Source organism: Carassius carassius, chromosome 25 (assembly GCF_963082965.1).
Source record: "Carassius carassius chromosome 25, fCarCar2.1, whole genome shotgun sequence".
Classification (NCBI taxonomy): domain Eukaryota; kingdom Metazoa; phylum Chordata; class Actinopteri; order Cypriniformes; family Cyprinidae; genus Carassius; species Carassius carassius.
The window spans coordinates 1,714,915-1,735,437 of record NC_081779.1 but is presented as its reverse complement, the minus strand read 5'-3'; the positions used below and the strand labels follow the sequence as shown (position 1 = coordinate 1,735,437).

At 41.7% G+C, this 20,523-nt stretch overlaps 1 protein-coding gene across 1 annotated transcript; it reads left to right on the top strand.

The window, feature by feature from the left end:
• The first annotated feature begins 1,214 nt into the window (after positions 1-1,214).
• On the top strand, positions 1,215-17,044 carry LOC132103875 (glycosylated lysosomal membrane protein-like). The gene is made up of 6 exons (XM_059508941.1): positions 1,215-1,351; positions 3,558-3,830; positions 4,094-4,288; positions 4,359-4,577; positions 5,433-5,689; positions 16,095-17,044. The coding sequence occupies exons 1-6, from the start codon at positions 1,253-1,255 to the stop codon at positions 16,240-16,242; spliced, it is 1,191 nt and encodes a 396-aa protein (XP_059364924.1). The 5' UTR covers positions 1,215-1,252; the 3' UTR covers positions 16,243-17,044.
• The last annotated feature ends 3,479 nt before the right edge of the window (positions 17,045-20,523 follow it).

The following is a 20,523-nucleotide window of genomic DNA, read 5'->3' as shown; positions in this document are numbered from 1 at the left end:
TCGAGCAACACAAAACGTCCCCTTTTCATTCCCGAGCGCGACAAGCCAGTCCCGTGCTGCCTCCTCTCCGCTTCTCTCACTCTCCTTAAATCTCTTCACTCCAGGCGAGATCTCCCTTCCTTCAGGCCATCAATGAAATGTGCCGCAGAAAGTTTCAGATGAACCGAACCACACCAGGAAGACAAATCCCCAGCGTTCATCACATTATTATTATCATTATTATTATTTTTTTTTTCCAGTAATCAGATGATCCACAAGGTGGCAACACTGTCCCAGTCCGTTGTGTCACAGTAGAAAACTAAACTAAACAGACGGAACAACAACAACAAAATAGCAGAGAATGCAACGGCTGCATTGACCATTGGGCAATTGATGCTGAAAAAGCCAAAATCAAACTGACATCAAAAACTTGATGTTGGAAGAAACCCCTTGAAGAAATTAACTTGTAATTGTTTTTAAATGTACTTAAGTAAAAAAAAGTACTGATTGATGAATGTTTATTCTGTATTTATATATATATATATATATATATATATATATATATATATATATATATATATATATATAAATATATAAAAAATAAATATATAAAAAATATATTACACACACACACACATATATATATATATAATACATACAGGGAACACATGTTAGGAGAAAAAATGTTAGCATGAATGAAATGTAAGTTGCTTTGGATGAAAATGTCTGCTAAATGCATAAATTGAAATTGAAATTTAATAAACAATATATATATATATATATATATATATATATATATATATATATATATATATATATATATATTATAAGAGTAATGTAGAGGTATTCACCGTGAAGCTTACACTGCATGCACCTGAGAGAAAATGTATTTTTACCATAAGTTATCTAATTTTCAACAGTAAGGAAAAAAGTGATTTAAAGCTTGTTTTGCAGGACATCACAGTTCAGTTATAACTTGTCAGTGGCAAGTTATTTCCTTGTCTTTAACTAACATTTGGCAGATTTACTGATGTATATTTTATTCTGTTTATTTCAGTAGGACCACATTTAACACCTCATGGCTGTACAGCTGCACAAATGAGCATTCACATACCTTCCTAAACCACAGTTTATAACAAACAGGCAAAAGTCATGACCATGCAAATCTCTTGCCCATATACTCCAGTACAGTAGTTGTGTAAATGCATTGTCATTTACCACCCGCCATTAAAAAAAAAAAGAAGATCCATCCATTTTTGTTCAGAGTGTAAACATGTTTGGGTGTTTAGGAAAAATTATAACTTCTGTTTTATTCGGTGTGGCTAGTTGTATAGTTTTTCTTCTGACACGCGGTGATATGTTTCAACGGAAGGTAAGAAGAAATCATAGCTAATGCAGAAATGAAACTAGCCTACATACGAGTGTAACAAGAACAATAGGCTAATCTTTAAAAATCTGTCGAACATAATAGACAGTTTAGAAAATGCCGTTTTCGTATACACTGAGAAAATTGACTTAGTGGAGTAATTGTAACAACAACAACAAAATAAATAAATACATTTTCAACAAATACATCTAACATGTTCAAGGCACAGAAAGGTAGTAAGAACATCGTTATAAACGTCCGTGTGACATATGAAACTGCAAGAATAATGTTTTACGCAAGGAAAAAAAAACTTCTTTTAACTGTTGGTTTTCTTTTGTGTCTTCGATCCGCGTAAAGAGTCCCACTGCGCACGCGCCTGGTGCTGCTGACGCAGAGCACAGAAACTATTCTCGTAGCATCAGAACATTGAACCACTGATGTCACATGGACTATTTTACTGATGTCACTACCTTCCTGGGCTTTGAACGTGGTTAGTGGCGTAGCGCAAATCTGACTGCGGTCAAGCCAGCCGCGGTTTACACGATCAAGCCAGACGCACTTTTAACTTAATACAGTAATAATCAGGATCACTGTGAATAGGAATCAACGGAAAGAACGAGCAAACCTATAAAGCAAACAAGTTTATGAGTGTTTGAAAATGGGAAATGGTCCAACTGCTAGAATGCACTTTGTTTTTTGGAGTGAATTTGCGATTAATTTTCTCCAAATCTACACAGTACAAATATTGAAAACTTAAAACAGTAATAATTAGGATCACTAAGAAGCAAACCTATAAAGCAAAGATATTTTATGAGTGTTTGAAAATGGTTAATGGTGCAACTGCTAGAATGCACTTTTTTGGAGTGATTTTGCCATTCATTTTCTCCAAAACTATACAGTAAAATGACATGAAAATTAATTCAGTAATATTCAGGGTCACTATTAAAAGTAATCAATTGGAAAAATGAGCAAACCTGTTAAGGAAAGTGCTTTTTATGAGAAAAGGGTGCACATTGAGTTTTGGAGTGATTTACCTTTAAAATGTACAGAAATTGTATAATAGATTTAACTTGAAAATGAATACAGCAATAGTCAAGGCGAGCAAGTGAATATCACATAAGCAACGTGCAAACTTTGTTCAAGACTTAATGCTGGTGAATGTCTGAAAAACTGACGACACTCACATTAATGCCACATATTCTCTCAGAGACGATGGTGATTTTCAGAATCTCCCATTTAATATGCGATATATAACTGTTTTAATTTATTCCCTTAATGTTTCTTTTGTGGCCCGAACATAAAAAACAATGAGAAGAAACGTATTTCGTGTTGAACAGCTTGTGTTTGAAAGTCTGCGCTTAAAATAAAGTTAATTGAGGACTGAAGTGTTAACAATTTTATTTTATTTAGGGTATAGGACTGTAATTCATTGGAGACTATAAATAAATTTTTAAAACATTTTCAATGGGACAGTCCCGAAATCTGATCGTGCAACCAGCCCCCGCCGGCTGCTCATTGGCTGCAGCATCTTTTTTCTAAGTTCTAAAAAACTAGCTAGCAGCAAACTAAACTGTACCAACACCGCGATAGTACAGACCAAGACGTTGGTCTCGTCCTTCTTTAAGAAGCAGGATGATTCCATGTATAATAAAATAGCTGCTGCTGAGCTGACCTCCGTGTTCCACTGTGTGTCACACCAACAATCAGCAATTTAGCTATAGCTAAACTCGTCACCTGCCGTCGCACAAAAGCTGAAGCACTGGTCACAAACGTCCTGGCACCCCTTGTATCTGACTTCTCCCAGAGCCTCGAGTCAAAAGACATATTCTTTTCCATTGCAACAGATGCCTCTAATAAAGGCAATGTGAAAACAATCTCGATCTCTGTGAGATTCTGGACTCCTGAGCAGGGCATCCAGAACAGAGTTCTTGATTTCTTTGAACAGGCAGCCGAGAGCGCAGATGCTGTCACTGACACCTTACTGAATAAATTAAAGGAACACAAACTCATCATCCATATCATCTCCACATACTCTGCTGACAATGCGGCAGTGAATTACGGCTGAAAACACTCCATTAGCTGTGCGGAGCTACTTCTAGTCGCTGGGAGAGGAGGAGTGTCCCGTATCCTCTGGGATGCGCTCCGGGGTAACGAGCATGGAGTTCGTTTGTGGTCGATCTGATATAACATCTCATCTCTCTTGATTTGTCAGGTGTCTGTAGAGTTGAATCCCGGTCTGACTCCTCCGTGGGTTCTTCCTCCTGGAGTGAATCTGGTTCATGTGCGAGGTCTGGGGCAAAGTGACACACTTCACTTCCTGCTGTGTAATCATGGAGCTCCAGCACTGCTGATGGTCAACACTTACAGCCCACAGTCATCAGTGCAGGTGGACTGGCCTTCCTTCATCAACCGCAGTTCACCCAGCAGCCTGAAGGTGGAGCCGCAGACCAGTGTGCGGTACAGCAGAGCACTAATGTTCACCAGAGTAAATACACTCAATATTATATGAATACATTTATTATTACTAGAAATGCACTAATATGCCTAATCTAACATTGCCATTGTGTCTTTGGGACACTGATTCCTTTAAATGTGGATGATGATTAGATGAATGATGGATTGACTGATGGATAGAATGGATACATGAATGGATGAAATGATGTCGACATTAAAGAAAAAAAGAGCATAAATAAAAAAGAAATGATGGTTAGAAATCAAAACATGAAGACTTCTGTGTGTGTTTCTCAGGTGTGGGAGTACGATGATGTCCGTAACACCGCCGACCCCCAGCAGACCACAGAGTCCAGCTTTTACCCTCCATACGAGCTCCAGAACTTCATCTGGTCTGACCCAAAGATCACTGTTAATCAGTCGGGTATCACGGTAACACTGTGCGGTGGAGTGAAAATGGAGAGTTTCGTCAACGGCTCCCTCTGTCTGCAGGTGAGCAGAACTACAGGAACAAACAGCAGGTTCTGTGTAGATTTGGGTCTGATTTCTCTTCTATCGTTAGTTCTCAGCGTTTGAGTCAGTGGGACGTGATCAAATGTGGCCAAATCTCCGTCATAACGCTAACTCCTCGCAGCTGCGTATGTGGATGGACAGTGTAACGCCGCGAGGAAACCACTCCAGATTCGCTCTGGAGTTTCAGTCTGTTGGAGACTCAGTATTCCGGGAAAGAACTTATGACAGCACCTGCATAGACGATGAGTACAAACCCTATTTCTTTCAGGTAAACACTTAAGCAAACTTGGACAATGTCTCAGATTTTTGTCTGCATCATATTTGATACACACACTTCTAAGGTTTTAAAATGATCAATGATCAGTTACAGTTAAACCTGTCACACAATCTCCATGCCTTCTGTTGTCTGACTGATAGTTTAGACTTTTTTAATCATGTAAAAGCGTGTGAACATTTACTGATGCAGCTCAGCTTTACTTGATTCTCCATCAATCATGTTTTAGAGTCTCAAATCTGATCCTCAGGATCTTTTGAGGAGCGTTTGTTTCCAGAAGCTTTACTTTCACTGTTCCTCAGCGGAGGAATGATCTTCACAAGCCTCCAAAACATCTCACATCTTCTGAGGAGCCTTTAATTCTTCAGCTCTCAATAAGCACTGGATTCCATTGCATTGTGTTTGGATTATTTAAATCTCATTTTACTTTGACCTTTTTTAATGGAGATATAGAGCTACCACTGCTATTTATATAATTGTATGTAAGTATCTGCTATACTGTTTATTTATATGACAAGCATCAGAATTCATTCATCATATACAGTAAATATCAGCATTTACGCCTCTTTGAGTCTCTGGAAAAAAATACTATTTTTTCCTCCATGTTCTCACCATATCCTAATATATTAGCCATACAATCCCGATGGATCAAATATATATACAAAGCATTAAAAAACACATGCAATTTTTTCTAGTGTTGTTTTTTTATGTTTTTTTTGTAAAAAAAAATTAAAAGAAATCTTATTTTCCTTACTATTAATTCATTTCCCCAGAGTGTACATGGTTATTATGAATGTATGTTGATGTTTTCCTTTATAAAGCAGGCGTTTATCCCATCTCTTCTGTCAGGTGTCTAATTGGGTCTCGGTTCCAGTAAATGGTGACAATGTGTGGGGTTATAATCAGTGGAAACCTGTGGCGTATCGTAAACCAGAACCGGACCCCACACCCTGCACACACTCCGAGCTTGTGTCCGTGGACCAGATCCCTCAGTCCCATCTGGTACAAGCGTATTTCATAAAAGATCCTCAGACTTACGGCCTGAACATCAGCTTCGGCATCCCTGGAGACCCAGTTTTTTACAATGACACCAAATACATCAGCTGGTGAGTCAAATACTGGGGGTTAATTTGACATTTCTCATCAGGAGCATTAGAGGCTGAACTGAGAAAATGAATAAAAATTAGTCTTTGAGGGACAAATGTACACTGTAAAAAGTGGTAACCTGCAATTATTACCTTCAAGAAATTAATTTTTTTTACTGGTATAAATTATTGTGTAAACACTGGTTCAGTTATATTAAACAATATTTTTTACTTGAATAAAACCAGTTATTTTAGATGATACATTTTATTTTATTTTTCAAAATGGTGAGTAAATTTTCCCCCATACCTTTAAATTATTAAATTTAAATTATTAAATTTAAATTATTAAATTTAAATTATTAAATTTAAATTATTTAAAAAATATTAAAAATGCAATATTTGTATGAGATAAATATTACATTTCATTAATTTTTTTATTGGGTCTGAGTGTCCTGCAGTTTCACATTAATTCCAACTGAGAACAACAATAAAGCCCATGTTTTCACCTACTTTGTATTTTCATTTGAAGATGTGCAGTTAAAAGTACATCAACTGCTCATATTTCTTAAAATACAAAATACTTTTATTTCATATGAATCATCCACCTATTTGTGGATTTGTTTGTGTCTTAACGCTTGAAATATTGGAAATCTACAAATTTAAATTTACATTTATTCATTTGGCAGCCATTTTTATCCAAAGCAACTTACAATTGAGGAATAAAAGAAGTGATTAATCATAGGATGGCAGTAAACACGAGAAGTGCCCATTATACAAAGTTTCAGTCATCGTTCAAAATAGTAAAAGCAAGAACAGGAAGGGATTAAGGGGTTAAGGGAAAATGAAATCATAGAAAAAGTGAAAGCAAAGAAAATGTTTATTTTATTTATTTATTTTTAATAGGAGGATGAATTTAGATGCTCATGGAAGAAAAGAGTTTTCAGTTGTTTCTTGAGAATTATGAGGGATTCGGCTGTCCGGATGAAGTTAGAACCATTCCACCAGCAGGGAATGGTGAAGGAAAGCAACTTGAGAATGATTTTGAGCGTCTCTGTGATGAGACCACAAGACCAACCGCAGGCTTCTGGAGGGGATGTAGAGTTGTAAGAGTGAGTGGATGGAGAAACACTAATCTCTTGAACTTAATGCAAGCTGCGACTGGAAGCCAGTGCAGAGAAATGTGAAGCAGTGTAACTTGGACTCTTTTGGGCTCATTTAAAACAAGATGTGCTGCTGCATTCTTAATCATTGAAGAAGAAGAGAAGAGCATTGAGAGGCATCAAGAAGAGTATATCAGTAGTCTAGCTTAGAAATAACAAGGGCCTGGACGAGAAGCTGTGTCACATGTTCTTTTAAAAAGGGCCTGATCTTCCTGATGTTGTGCAGTGCAAACCTGCATGATCGTGCTGTTTTTGCAAAATGATCTTTAAAGGTTAGCTGATCCTGGCCAAACGCGATGTAGTGTATATAGAGAAGAGGAGTGGTCCAAGTACTGATCCCTGAGGAACCTCAGTGATGCAGTGTATATAGAAGAGAAGTGGTCCAAAGACTGATCCCTGAGGAACCTCAGTGATGTAGTGTATATAGAGAAGAGGAGTGGTCCAAGGACTGATCCCTGAGGAACCCCAGTGATGTAGTGTATATAGAAAAGAGGAGTGGTCCAAGGACTGATCCCTGAGGAACCCCAGTGATGTAGTGTATAAAGAGAAGAGGAGTGGTCCAAGGTCTGATCCCTGAGGAACCCCAGTGATGTAGTGTATAAAGAGAAGAGGAGTGGTCCAAATACTGATCCCTGAGGAACCTCAGTGATGTAGTGTATATAAAGAAGAGGAGTGGTCCAAAGACTGATCCCTGAGGAACCCGAGTGATGTAGTGCATATAGAGAAAAGGAGTGGTCCAAGGACTGATCCCTGAGGGACCACAATGACCAGTTGATGTGATTTGGATACCTCTCCTCCCCAACCCACCCTGAATGAAAGTGAAAAACGTGAAGTTAAAGTGACATGACTTACAGCCAAGTATGGTGACCCACACTCGGAATTCGTGCTCTGCTTTTAACCCATCCAAAGTGCACACACACAGCAGTGAACACACACACACACAATGTGAACACACACCCGGAGCAGTGGGCAGCCATTTATGCTGCGGCGCCCGGGGAGCAGTTGGGGGTTCGGTGCCTTGCTCAAGGGCACCTCAGTCGTGGTATTGAGGGTGGTGAGAGAACTGTACATGCACTCCCCCCACCTACCATTCCTGCCAGCCCGAGACTCAAACTCATAACCCTTGGATTGCGAGTCTGACTATCTAACCATTAGGCCATGACTTCCCCCTATCTGTGACCTATCTGTGTGGTAAGACTCAAACCAGAGTGCAGTTCCAGTGATGCCCAGAGATGAGAAGGTGGACAGAAGGATTTGATGATTAACCGTGCCATGAACTAAAGATTTGGACTCAGCCCTTGCACTCCGTAGTGATTCAGTGGCTGACACCAAGGCAGTTTCAGTTGAATGGCCACATTTAAATCCAGATTGATGTTGATTGTTTATTGTCCAGCTTTTGATTAAACAGTTTGTTCAAGTAATTTTGCCTATGAAATAGAGGAGAGACACTGGCCTGTAGCTTTCAACAAGTGCACTGTCTAGTGTCATTTTTTAGGCAGTGCTATTACCCGAGCCTGCTTGAATGCAGTGGGGAAAATGCCTGGGAGAACAGATGTGTTGATTATGTGAGTGAAGTAAGAAGTTCAGGGGAAATACGTAGCTTGTAGGAGATGTGAGGGGGTGCAGGTGGTAGGGTGGCTGGAGAGGATAAGTTTACAGAATTCTTCTTTTGAAAGACGAGAGGAGGAGGAGTGAAGATGATCAGCTGGGAGGTTATTATTAATGTTTGTGAGGTTATTAGCAAAATCATCAGCAGTTAAAGTGTTGAGAGAATTGAGGAGAGTATTGAATGCTTTGAAGAGTTTGTGTGTGTCTGATGTGCTGTTGATCTTGTTTTGGAAGAAGGTAGTTTTGGCAGCGTGAATTGCAGTGGAAAACGTGGATAGCAGTGAATGGTTTAGTATTGTCAAAAGACCCGGTACTTCGGTACCAAATCGGTACTAAAAAAATTTAAATGTGACGGTACCAGGTTTCTTTAAGTACCGGTAGTACCGAGGTCCCGTTCAAACCCAGTTCAGCGCTATGATTGTCGCGAAGTAGAAAACGAGGATGGAATCTCAAAATCCAGTCATTAAAATGAAACTTACATTTTAATATGGACAGTCATGGAATTTGTCAAAGTTAGCATAAATTAATCAAATCAAATCTCCATATGGACCAGTATCTGTAAATGTTAAGCCGCAAAAGTTGTTTGAAATATGAATCCGTGTTCTGCGCGTGTCTGTGTAAATTAATGAATGGCAGAGACATGCGGGTTTGTTTACAACTTACCCCTGTTTCACACCGCAAGCGTGAGTGGCGCGCGAGCAGCGAGTATTTTTTTCGGCGTCCATGTTAATCAATGAGTGCATTCACACCGGGAGCAGGAGCCGCGCGTGAGCGTCAAGCAGGAGCATCGCTTGAACCGCAGTGCAGCGGGGGGGTTTCGGCGTCCGGTCTATTTTTGCTGTGCTGCTCACGCTCAATTAAAGTGAAAGCACACTTTTGATGGACAAAATAAATATGATTTAACACAAAACGTGTTCAAAATGCACAGAATAAGCATGTCAATAGTTTTAACAACAATGCCAATGTTTAGTGTTTAACAATTATGCCAGAAAAGAAAATTAAGTATAACAAATATGTATTTACCCATATAAACTTTTTAATTAATCATTTTGGGTGAAAGTATGGTGTATTGTTATTAAAACAAATGTTGAAAGAATTATACCCATTGTTCCCTTTCATAGGTCACTTCGATGCTGCGGTGACGTCACCACGTATGGGAACACCTTCGGTGTGACGAATGTCTGAAGCCCTATACCATCCCGCCAATCCTATTGGCCAAATAGCGCGTGGCACCGCCCAGCATGCGTAGGCATATATATACCTGGTGCCGCGCGCCATTTACCTCAGATTTCATTCCTTCAGTACGAAGCGAATCTTCTGTGCCCTATTGTCTCGCGTTCTCAGCGATCGTCACGAGCAGTATACTCCTCTCCGCGGACGCGATGAGTTTCAAGAAGTGCAAGGACCCGTGTACCAGGTACATCGTTCAGGGGGACACTCATGACAGGTGCGTAGTCTGCCTAGGCTTACACCACGCACAGGAGGCGCTTAGCGGCCTTTCTTCATGCCCCCATTGCGATGGCCTGCGACTCAGGGTCCTTCGCTCGAGGGTAGATGTGTTCTCCGATGTCGCCGTGTCTAACCCCCGCCACACCACTTCTGCGACTGCCGAGGCACCGCACGAGGTGATAGCTTGGGGTGACACGTGTGACATGGAGCTCGAGGACAGTTCAGCGATGGAAAATTACTCTCCACATCGCTCGCTCTCCCCTACCCTAATACACAGGAAAACTTTTGAACCTGTCGTCTTTTCCTGTGAGGATTTACGGCCCACACCGGGGGCATGTAGTGCCATCTCCTTCGGTTGTGACCGCCATGATGACGACGTTCTTTCCACTGCAGCCTCGGGGTCCGAGGACTTCGCGGCCGACACGAGCCCTCTCCCTCCTAGTGGACAGGAGAGGCGTGTTTCCCCCTCCTACAGTGAGCTGTTGGATGTGGTTTCCCGTGCAGTGGGTACATTGGGGCTGGAATGGGAGGTTGAGAAGGCCGAGGCCCAACCTTCTTCGAAGCTGGACGACCGTTTTCTAACTAGTCGGACACCTGCGCAGCCCCGGAGGCCTTTACCCTTTTTCCCGGACCTCCACCAGGAGGTTTCGAGGTCCTGGAAACAGCCGTTTGCGGCGCGCATCACGAACGCTGTGGCCGCGGATTTCGCCACCATTTCGGGCATGGCGAGTCATGGCTATACAGCGATACCGCCGATGGAGGAGACTCTCGCCGAACATCTTGCGCCTAATTCGGCCGCGGCGTGGAAGTCCCGCCCCCTCCTCCCCTCGAAGGCGTGTCGAGTCACGTCTAGTTTAGTGGGAAAATCCTATATGGCCGCTGGTCAAGCGGCTGCTTCGCTTCATTCCATGGCGGTCCTTCAGGCCTACCAAGCGGAGCTGTTAAAAGGATTGGACGAGGGGGACGGCATTACACCTGAGGCGGTCAAGGAACTACGGCGAGCAACTGATTTGGCGCTTCGTGCTACCAAACATACTGCTCGAGCAGTGGGCCGTTCCATGGCTGGATTAATTACGGTTGAGCGCCACCTCTGGCTTAATCTCACCGATATAAAGGAAAAGGATAAATCTTTCCTCATGGATGCCCCTGTGTCTAAGGACGGTTTATTTGGAGAGGCGGTCACTTCAGTGGTGGAGAAGTTCACAGCAGCGAAACAACAATCAGCCGCTTTCCGCCAGCTGATTCCCCGCAGACCCAGAGAGGTTGAACGCCGTCAGGCGCCCGCGCGTTCTCGCTCAACCTCCTCTCACCGCCAGCGAGTGCCCTCTCGGGAAGAGCCTTCACCTATGGCGCCCCCTCGCAAGGACTGGGGCCCTAGGGTTGTTCCACCGGCTCAACAACGCCAGCGAAAAAGGTTGAACCTGAGTTCGACGGCCAAGGCCTCTCGTTCTCGGGCACATAACAGCAGCTCCTGATTTTTTTGGAGGGCAAAGCGTATCAGTACCGCGTTCTTCCCTTTGGCTTAGCGCTAGCTCCCCGTACATTCTCAAAATGCATGGACGCAGCTCTGGCCCCGTTGCGGCTCCGGGGCGTCCATGTGTTAAACTATCTGGACGACTGGCTGGTGTTAGCGCAATCTCAGACTCAAGCACACTCTCATCGAGATATTGTGCTAAATCATTTACACAGCCTGGGTTTACGCACAAACTTCCAGAAAAGTGTATTAATCCCCTCTCAACGGATTACCTTTCTGGGAGTAGATTTGGACTCTCGCGCGATGACAGCAAAGCTTTCTGTCCCGCGCGCTCAGTCGATTACGTCATGCGTTCAGCACTTCAGGGCGGGTCACACAGTGACAGTGAGACTGTGCCTCAGACTACTAGGTCTAATGGCGGCGGCGCTTCCCGTGATTCATCTGGGTTTGCTTTACATGCGCCCGTTTCAGTGGTGGACGAAACGACAGAATATTTCACCCCGTTGTTCTCCGCATCGAACGATCTCGGTGACGCGGAGGTGTGTGATGTCGTTAAAACAATGGACATCAGCCGAATTTCTCCTCACCGGGGTTCGGCTGGGAATTTGTGCTTCCCGAGAGACTGTCACGACAGATGCGTCTTTGACCGGGTGGGGAGCTGTTTGTCAGGGGCGCCCAGCCCACGGAGTGTGGACAGCGGCACAACGCAGCTGGCACATAAACAAATTGGAATTACTGGCGGTTTTTCTGGCTCTCCAGTATTTTTCGAGTCTACTGACCGGCCGTCATGTGCTTCTCAGAACGGACAACACTGCGGTCGTGGCTTATCTGAACCATCAGGGAGGATTACGTTCTCGCCCTCTGTGCAGACTGGCGAGGCGGATTCTTCTTTGGTCTCACGACAAATTTCTGTCGATCCGGGCTGTTCACATCCCCGGACGACTGAACTTCGGAGCGGATTTATTATCCAGGCAGACTCTGGAACAAGGGGAATGGAGATTACACCCCCAAACGGTGAATCACCTATGGCATATTTTCGGGGAAGCGGAAGTGGATTTATTCGCGTCGAGCACGACTAAGCATTGCCCGCTATGGTTCTCCCTAAGCCCTCCATCACCCCTGGGTCTGGATGCGCTAGCTCACAGCTGGCCCAGGACCAGCTTGTATGCGTTTCCTCCGATTCGGCTGGTCCCAGCGGTATTATGCAGAATACGGCGGGACAGAGTGGGACAGCTGTTGCTGGTGGCTCCGCGATGGCACACACAGCCGTGGTTTGCGGATCTCATCAATCTGTTAGCGGGCTCTCCGGTGGAGATTCCCCTCAGACGGGATTTATTATCGCAAGCACAGGGACGGATCTGGCATCCGAGGCCAGATCTGTGGAACCTGTGGGCGTGGCCTCTGAGCGGAGTGAGTTGATATGTCCCGGTCTTTCTGCTGAAACTACCGAGACTATACTGAACTCTAGAGCAGTTTCTACGAGACGCTTATATGCTTTCAAGTGGAAACTGTTTATGACATGGTGTGAAACTCATGATGTGGATCCAGTTTACTGCCCTGTGGCTTCAGTACTGGAGTTTCTTCAAGACCGTTTTTCGGAGGGATTGACACCAGCCACCCTGAAGGTTTATGTGGCAGCTATCTCAGCTCACCATGAGCATATAGGTGGTGTTTCAGTGGGTCGTCATCCACTGGTTTCTCGCTTTATACAGGGTGCGCGACGGTTGAGGCCTTTCCGCCCTGTGCGAGTTCCTTCATGGGATTTATCCATTGTGTTACTGGGTTTGTCAGGGCATCCGTTTGAGCCCCTGGAAACTGTATCGGATAAGCTCCTGTCTCTGAAGACACTTCTTCTCATGGCTTTATCCTCCCTTAAAAGAGTTGGGGATTTACAGGCTCTCTCTGTCTCACCCTCGTGCATGGAGTTTGCACCAGGCTCTGTGAAAGTGTTGTTGCGACCTAGGCCTAATTATGTTCCTAAGGTCGCGTCTAATCCTTTTCATTTTCAGCAGGTGGTCCTGGAGGCCTTTTCTCCTGCTGCGACAGAGTCTGGAGATCTAAGTCTTTGCCCTGTGAGGGCGTTGAAGACTTATGTGGATCGCACTGCCCCATGGCGTGAGTCTGACCAGCTGTTTGTCTGTTTTGGACATAAGAATAAGGGCCATGCAGTTACGAAACAGCGCATGTCCCATTGGCTGGTGGAGGCTATTTCCTTGGCCTATGAGGCGCGCGGGCTCGCTTCGCCCTTAGGAGTAAAAGGTCATTCCACGAGAGCAGTGGCTTCTTCTCAAGCCTTTCTCAGTGGATCTTCTATGGATGATATCTGTGCTGCGGCAGGCTGGTCCTCACCGAGCACTTTTATCAGGTCTTACAGTCTGGATGTGAGGATGGCTCCTGGCTCCCGGGTTCTCTCCGCTTGAGCAGATGCTTCCTTGGATCCAAGCTATCAGGTACGTCGGGCGTGATGGTATAGCGTTCCCATACGTGGTGACGTCACCGCAGCATCGAAGTGACCTATGAAAGGGAACATCTCGGTTACGTATGTAACCTTGGTTCCCTGAATAGGGAACGAGATGCTGCGGTTCTGGCCGTGCCGTACCTTGATAGCTTTCTTCTCTTCTCGTCATGAAATCTGAGGTAAATGGCGCGCGGCACCAGGTATATATATGCCTACGCATGCTGGGCGGTGCCACGCGCTATTTGGCCAATAGGATTGGCGGGATGGTATAGGGCTTCAGACATTCGTCACACCGAAGGTGTTCCCATACGTGGTGACGTCACCGCAGCATCTCGTTCCCTATTCAGGGAACCAAGGTTACATACGTAACCGAGATGTTTGAAATGGTTATACTGTCTGCCGAACACGCTTTGCAGCCGCTGCTGTGATGCTGTACTTATACGCTTCCATTGTGAATACTCGCGAGAGTCTGCTGCTGCAGTGACGATGTAGTTACGCGGACGCGCTGCTCACGCACCGCTCTCGCTTGCGGTGTGAAAGAGGGGATAGACTGAAGCGCATGACGCTTGCGTTGATTTCAGCATCTGAGCTTCAGAGTTCTCTCTCCATCAAGCGATCTGAACTTTTCAGTTCATCTCAATGGACGCACAGCGCACCTGTATTTGATGCTCTGTAAACTCTTTGTGAAGGAGCACGACTCACCGTCGCTTTACTGATAGCGCTGTTTCTCACACATGCAAAGAGAGAGAGAGCGAGAGTCTTACCACGCTGAATCGACACGCTATATGTAAACTATTCTTTGTTGTCTTCTCCTGTCAAAATAATGGAGTTCATTTAGAATTATTCATATTCATTTTCGAACAAGCAGAAGTCATACCGGTTTCTCCGGTAGTGGGCGGAGCTAATGCACAAATGACAATTTCATTGGCTGGGGCTGATCTTTTACCGTCCCTGTTTTGATTTCAGCAAATCAGTTTGACCGAACGCAGACAACGTGATTAATATTCATGAACCCAGCAGCTCATCAATTCATAATGCATTGTATATACATTAGTATGATAGTAGAATTAGTAGTAGTATTATCTTTTAATAATAATTAATATGATCTATTACTATTTTTTTTACAGAAACCCTCAATGACCAAAAATATCTTAAGCATCACCACCAGTCTTAAGTTCAGTTAAAATTACAAATATGCATTCATTAGGCCTAAAAGTTAATTTTTACATAAAGGCATTGTGCTAGAAATATTACTATTATTTAGTAAAATGTATGTGATACTGCTACTACTGTTGGAAAAATTTGTAAAAAATTATTTTTTAAAGAAGTAAATCACAATATTTCTTCCATGTTTTAATTTTAATAGCAAATCCCCTTTATTTACCAACAATAAAATGTGTTTAAATTTCATAAATTGAAAGACAAATTAAATTTGGGTGAAACTTGTTTACTGTTTTTCATAACTATATAACTTGTAGAAAAACTTTAAACAAAATTGTAAATAAGTATAAAGAATGGCATTGGTTTTATTTTTAGTGCTAAAAAGTTATTTTTTTTATTATTATTTATTATAATTATTTATTGTTATTTTTGTGTTTTGCTTTGGTACCGAAATTGGTACCGAGAACCGTGGATTTTCACTGGTATCGGTACCGAATACTGAAATTTTGGTACCGTGACAACACTAGAATGGTTCCTGCTGAGATTAGCTGAATCTTTTGATTTGCACCATTTTCTCTCCACTGCCCTGTGTTTAGTGCATTACTCACAGAGGTCATCTGATAATTAAGGGCTGGAGGCAGTAGCCTATGCTGGTCTGGAGGGAATAGCACAGGTATTGTCTAGGCAAATAGTTAGGGTAGAGAATAATATATCCATGGCACAATGCACATCTAAAAATGAGAAATATGTGGAAATGGAAGAGAGGGCAAAACTACTGTGGTACAGTTTGCCACTTAAGCACAAATTAACAGGTAGCAATAAGTCTTTTGGTATATACTAATAACAGCTAACTGCAAAAAAACATGCACAATCAGCATCAAATGTTAAATACAAAAACCAGTAAATGAATGAATCCTCCTTACTAGCAAATAAGTTTTCTAAACAAGAGAAAGAGAAAACTGGAATTACGCAAAACTCTTAAATGCTATTTTTTTTTCATTTGTTGTTTCTCTTTATAATTAAGTATGTATTTAGTAGATTGTGTTTAAAACATAAAAGAGTTTATAGAAATTCTACATTGGTTGTCTGAACTCTGAACTGTTCTTTACTCCACAGGACTGTTTTAATGGGCTTGGGTGTACCTCTGGGCAATTCATTCTACAATTTACACATTGCCTTCATACCCATTGGAATTGTTATACTGCTGTTCATTTTCGCAGTTGATTGTGCTTGTAAGAGGACATCGGGCTACACACGAATCTGATGTTACTAGCCTCGATCTCATGCTCACACAAAACAATTAGTGATGAGGTATACTGATCACTGAGAGGACCACTATAAACACCTTACTGTTAATTGGATGACTGACTTAAAATTTAGAAATAACACAAAAAATTATCTGGATGGGTCGGTCTTTTTTGTTTAAAAGGATTACATATTGAATTTTTCTACACCTTTATACTTAAATATCATAGGCTGGACAACCACAGATCAAACCTGCAAGTGCAAACTAATTTTTTGCTTTTTGTTTTCTTAATACAATTTTTCATGCATATGGTTGTTTCATGCATAATTCTGCTTGTAAAATCAATTAAATGAGACAGAATAATGACAACTGCACACATTTTAAAGACTTAATAAACGTTTTCTCTTTAATCCTGAAATATATGCAAATGTTTTCATAATTATTAAGAACTGCACTAAGCAAGGTTCTCAGTAGGGATGCCCAAATCCTAATTATGAATGAGAAAAATCATGGATAACGAATAATACATTCTACGGAGCCCCTAAAGGGACATGGCTAGTCTTGCTGTGGTAGCCAGTCATATTACAGTACTTCAGATTTCACTTATCACTTGAGGATAGTAAGGAGAGAGAGGATTGACAGGATGAGGTCGAAGGATTTGATGCAGAACAGGTCCTGAGTGTCACTGACAAATATCTTGTAAAATCAGTACCTCCTAAATTCATACCCTAGGTTATATAATGTATTTACAACTTATTAATTAAATGTTTATTATTTTATATTATGCATAGCTGTAAAGCGTTAGATAGATAGATAGATAGATAGATAGATAGATAGATAGATAGATAGATAGATAGATAGATAGATAGATAGATAGACAGACAGACAGACAGACTGAAACAACCAGAATATCTATTGATGTCCTCATTGCTTTTAATTTTAGGGCTGGGTGTTACGACTATGTTTATGATGATATATAACATTTATGTTAGTGATAATCTAGCTAAATTGCATTTATAGTGTTTTCTAGCAGATAAAACATTCACAGGTTTGCTTTTTTATGTGCTTATGTATAGGCTATAAATGTCAGGAAACTAGATTCCTGGCCACGTGTCAGTGTCCACAGACAACTGGTTCTTCTGTAATTTGTATGGACCACTGTCAACTCCAGCTGCCTTTAAGTGCAGCAGATAATTGTTTGTTTTACTCCCGTTTTCATGGTTTCCCCTACTAAACCATTTACATTGCAGGATGTTTTGCACTCATTCCCAGTCATTGTATACCCTCTATACACACAGAGTGCATGTAATTACAAATCGGAAAGTGAAAGGAAAAACAAGCATATATTCAAAAATGTTTTCTTTAATTCAACAATTCACCATGTCCCTTTAGGGGCGCTGTAGAATGGGTCATTTCCTTTTTGACCATGGCATTTACATTTGGGCACATCCCTAGTTCTCAGGGATTTTTACATTTGTTGAGTTTTGATGTTTTTTAACTTAACTGTGGTATAGTTTTTTTTTACATTTATTTGCACTATGTAGAAACACTTACATTTTTTATAAAAGACTTGTTAATGTGGGATAAAAAATGTTTATTCTTCTCTATATAAATTTGCTGAACACTTTTCTGTGGACTTTTTGGGTGTGTGTGTGTGTGTGTGTGTCCACTGTGGATCGCTAATGTTTTACATTTGTAACAACTGTTGCATGTCAGTCAAACATTGAAACTGTTAAAATCAGATCTTGTGCATCATTTATTCATACATCAGATTCTAGATATACCTGGCAAGACTGCATTATGATAAACATTAGGAAACATATGAGAAATATGGAACAAAACAATGCAATAATGGCATGACAAAAACAACAGCATCATCATTTATCATATAATCATCTTATTATTCCATTAATCATTTACAATAATCATTTAAACCATTTATATACTGATTTTATTGATTATTCATTTATAATTTTTATTTTTTAATATTATTTTTCCATTGTTGTTTAGTCTTGTGATTGTCTGGTTTTGTCTTCACAAGTAAGAAATCAGAGAATGTCTCCATTTCGGAGGTTGTTGTTGTGAAGCAGTAATTTTTCATTGTTATGGCTTGTGCTGAAATAACTCTTTTTGTATTTGTACTGGTCTGAGCATTGAAACATATGCAACTAAGATTATGCAATAAACTGTTGTCTTTTTTAATCATCATCACTTCGACTCCTGCTTGTCTGACTGTTGACTGTTCCTTCGCTTGTTGAGGAGGAGAAGGAAACTATAGCTCGAAATTCAGTATGAACACATAACTTAATGACCTAAAAACAACGTGCTAAAAGTATAAGTGTAGAAGAATGGAAGTCAGAAGAATGCAGATCATATTTATTTTGCATTAAAACGTTTCACAATACATTAATTACACTTACAAATTATTGCACTTGAAACATGATTTACAACTTTACAAAGCTTCTCTTTAATTTACGCTTACAGTATGTACACTTCCACAAATATTACCCTGCGTATGCAAATCTTTTTGACATCATTTTACCTTCATATATGGGTTGATTTTCACATTGGTCTGAACAAAAACAGCAACTCTGCCAGCAGAAAGTACTTTTGAAGCAACAGAAATACAGCGGTTTCCCAGTAATGGCTTTAATGAAATGTAATGTAATGAAATGGAATGCTCTAACTAAAATAATCAGTGAGATATACATTATAAGGTGTCAACATTTAAATCATGGTAATTAAACTAAGCTAACACTTCATATTCAATCAAATAAATCACTGACACTTTCCTTTTCTTCTGTGCTGCCCAGAATGTGTATGTGATGTTTTAGCTCAAAATGCACTGCAGATAAGTTTTTTATAGCGTGTTGAAATTGCCACATATTCATGAAACACAAAACATGCCGTTTTTGTGTTTGTTCCTTTAAATGAAAATGAGCTGTTGCTCCCACCTCCCTTCTCAGAAGAGGGCAGAGCTTCAAGAGTGAATGCTCAGGCATACTGGTGTTACGGTTTAACTGGTGGTGACTGTGTTGCTGACTTCACATTGCTTACAAATGCAATTTTTAACTACCTCATTCACAATCTGTCACAGTTCATAGATCTGTGTGTTCATTCTGCATGTCTGTTTTCTCGTTATTTGTCTGATTGCTCATTCAGCATTGCTCCGGCAATCATTGGGCTGATGAGCTAATCAGCATGGCTGCACCTGATGCTGGTTCTGTCCTGTCTTTATCTGTCTTGTGGTTGTTACTGCATGTTGTCAGATCGTTGTTCGTAGTTGTCGATGCTGGTCTTGCTCTCAGTCCTCAGATCTCTCTTCTTGCTCTCAGCTGAGGAGATCACCCAGTGTGCTTCCACGCCTGTTCCCAGGAATATTCTCTGGGTTGGTTTGGGTCAGTGCCTCATAGTCTCTGTGTTACAGAGACAGGTCACCAGCTCACCTGTTCACCAGCACACCTGCTCTATTTTCTTGTACCGTGCTGTATTGCGTTGTGGCAAATAAACTGTTCTACTTGCAATTGTATTTCGTGTTCTTTATGTGACAGAATGATCTGACCAAGATGCATCCAGCAACTATGGTGGAGCTGAGAGACATTCTTACCAGCAGCAATAGTCGTTTTGCACCGCAGAAGGAGCAAATCATGGCTACTGGTCACGCAGGTCTCAGATCTCACCACTCAGGTCAGACAGTTAAAACCTGAATCTGCCCAGCAACCCACTGCGCTTAATCCTCCGACGGTTTCACCAGTGGATTTCACCAACCGACGCATTGAGCCCCGTCTACTGCCTCCGACTGTGTATTGCGGTGAGCCCCTTTTATGTCATTCATTTTTGACCACTTGTGCTCTTCACATTGCTCTCCAGCCTTCGTCTTTTCCTACAGAGGAGTCCAAAGTCACTTTTATCATCACTCTGCTGTCTGGACGAGCAGCTCTCTGGGGAACAATGGTGTGGGAACAAGGACACCATTGCTGTTCATCATTCCAATTATTTTCTGAGGAGCTCAGGAAGTTTTTGATCTGGCTGCATCTGGCAGTTACGTCAAGGATAACGATCAGTTACGGATTATTTTATTGAGTTGGCGCATATGCGGAAGAATGCAAATGGAATCAAGAAGCGCAGTGGGACATGTTTAGGCATGGATTGGCCGACCGGATCGTTAAGGAGATTTACACCCTGGAATTACCCACTTCACTCGACGGATTGATAGATCTGGCCATCCGAGTGGACACCAGACTACATCAGCGTTACCAGTTTGCAGCCATGGCGAAGATGACCGATCACCGCTTCGAT

Excerpts from the sequence above, each read along its gene's own strand:
- LOC132103875 (XM_059508941.1), top strand. The coding sequence starts at position 1,253 with ATGTTTGGGTGTTTAGGAAAAATTATAACTTCTGTTTTATTCGGTGTG. Across the intron at positions 1,352-3,557 it reads GTGATATGTTTCAACGGAAG|GTGTCTGTAGAGTTGAATCC; the intron begins GTAAGAAGAAAT and ends TTGATTTGTCAG. Across the intron at positions 4,578-5,432 it reads ACAAACCCTATTTCTTTCAG|GTGTCTAATTGGGTCTCGGT; the intron begins GTAAACACTTAA and ends CTCTTCTGTCAG.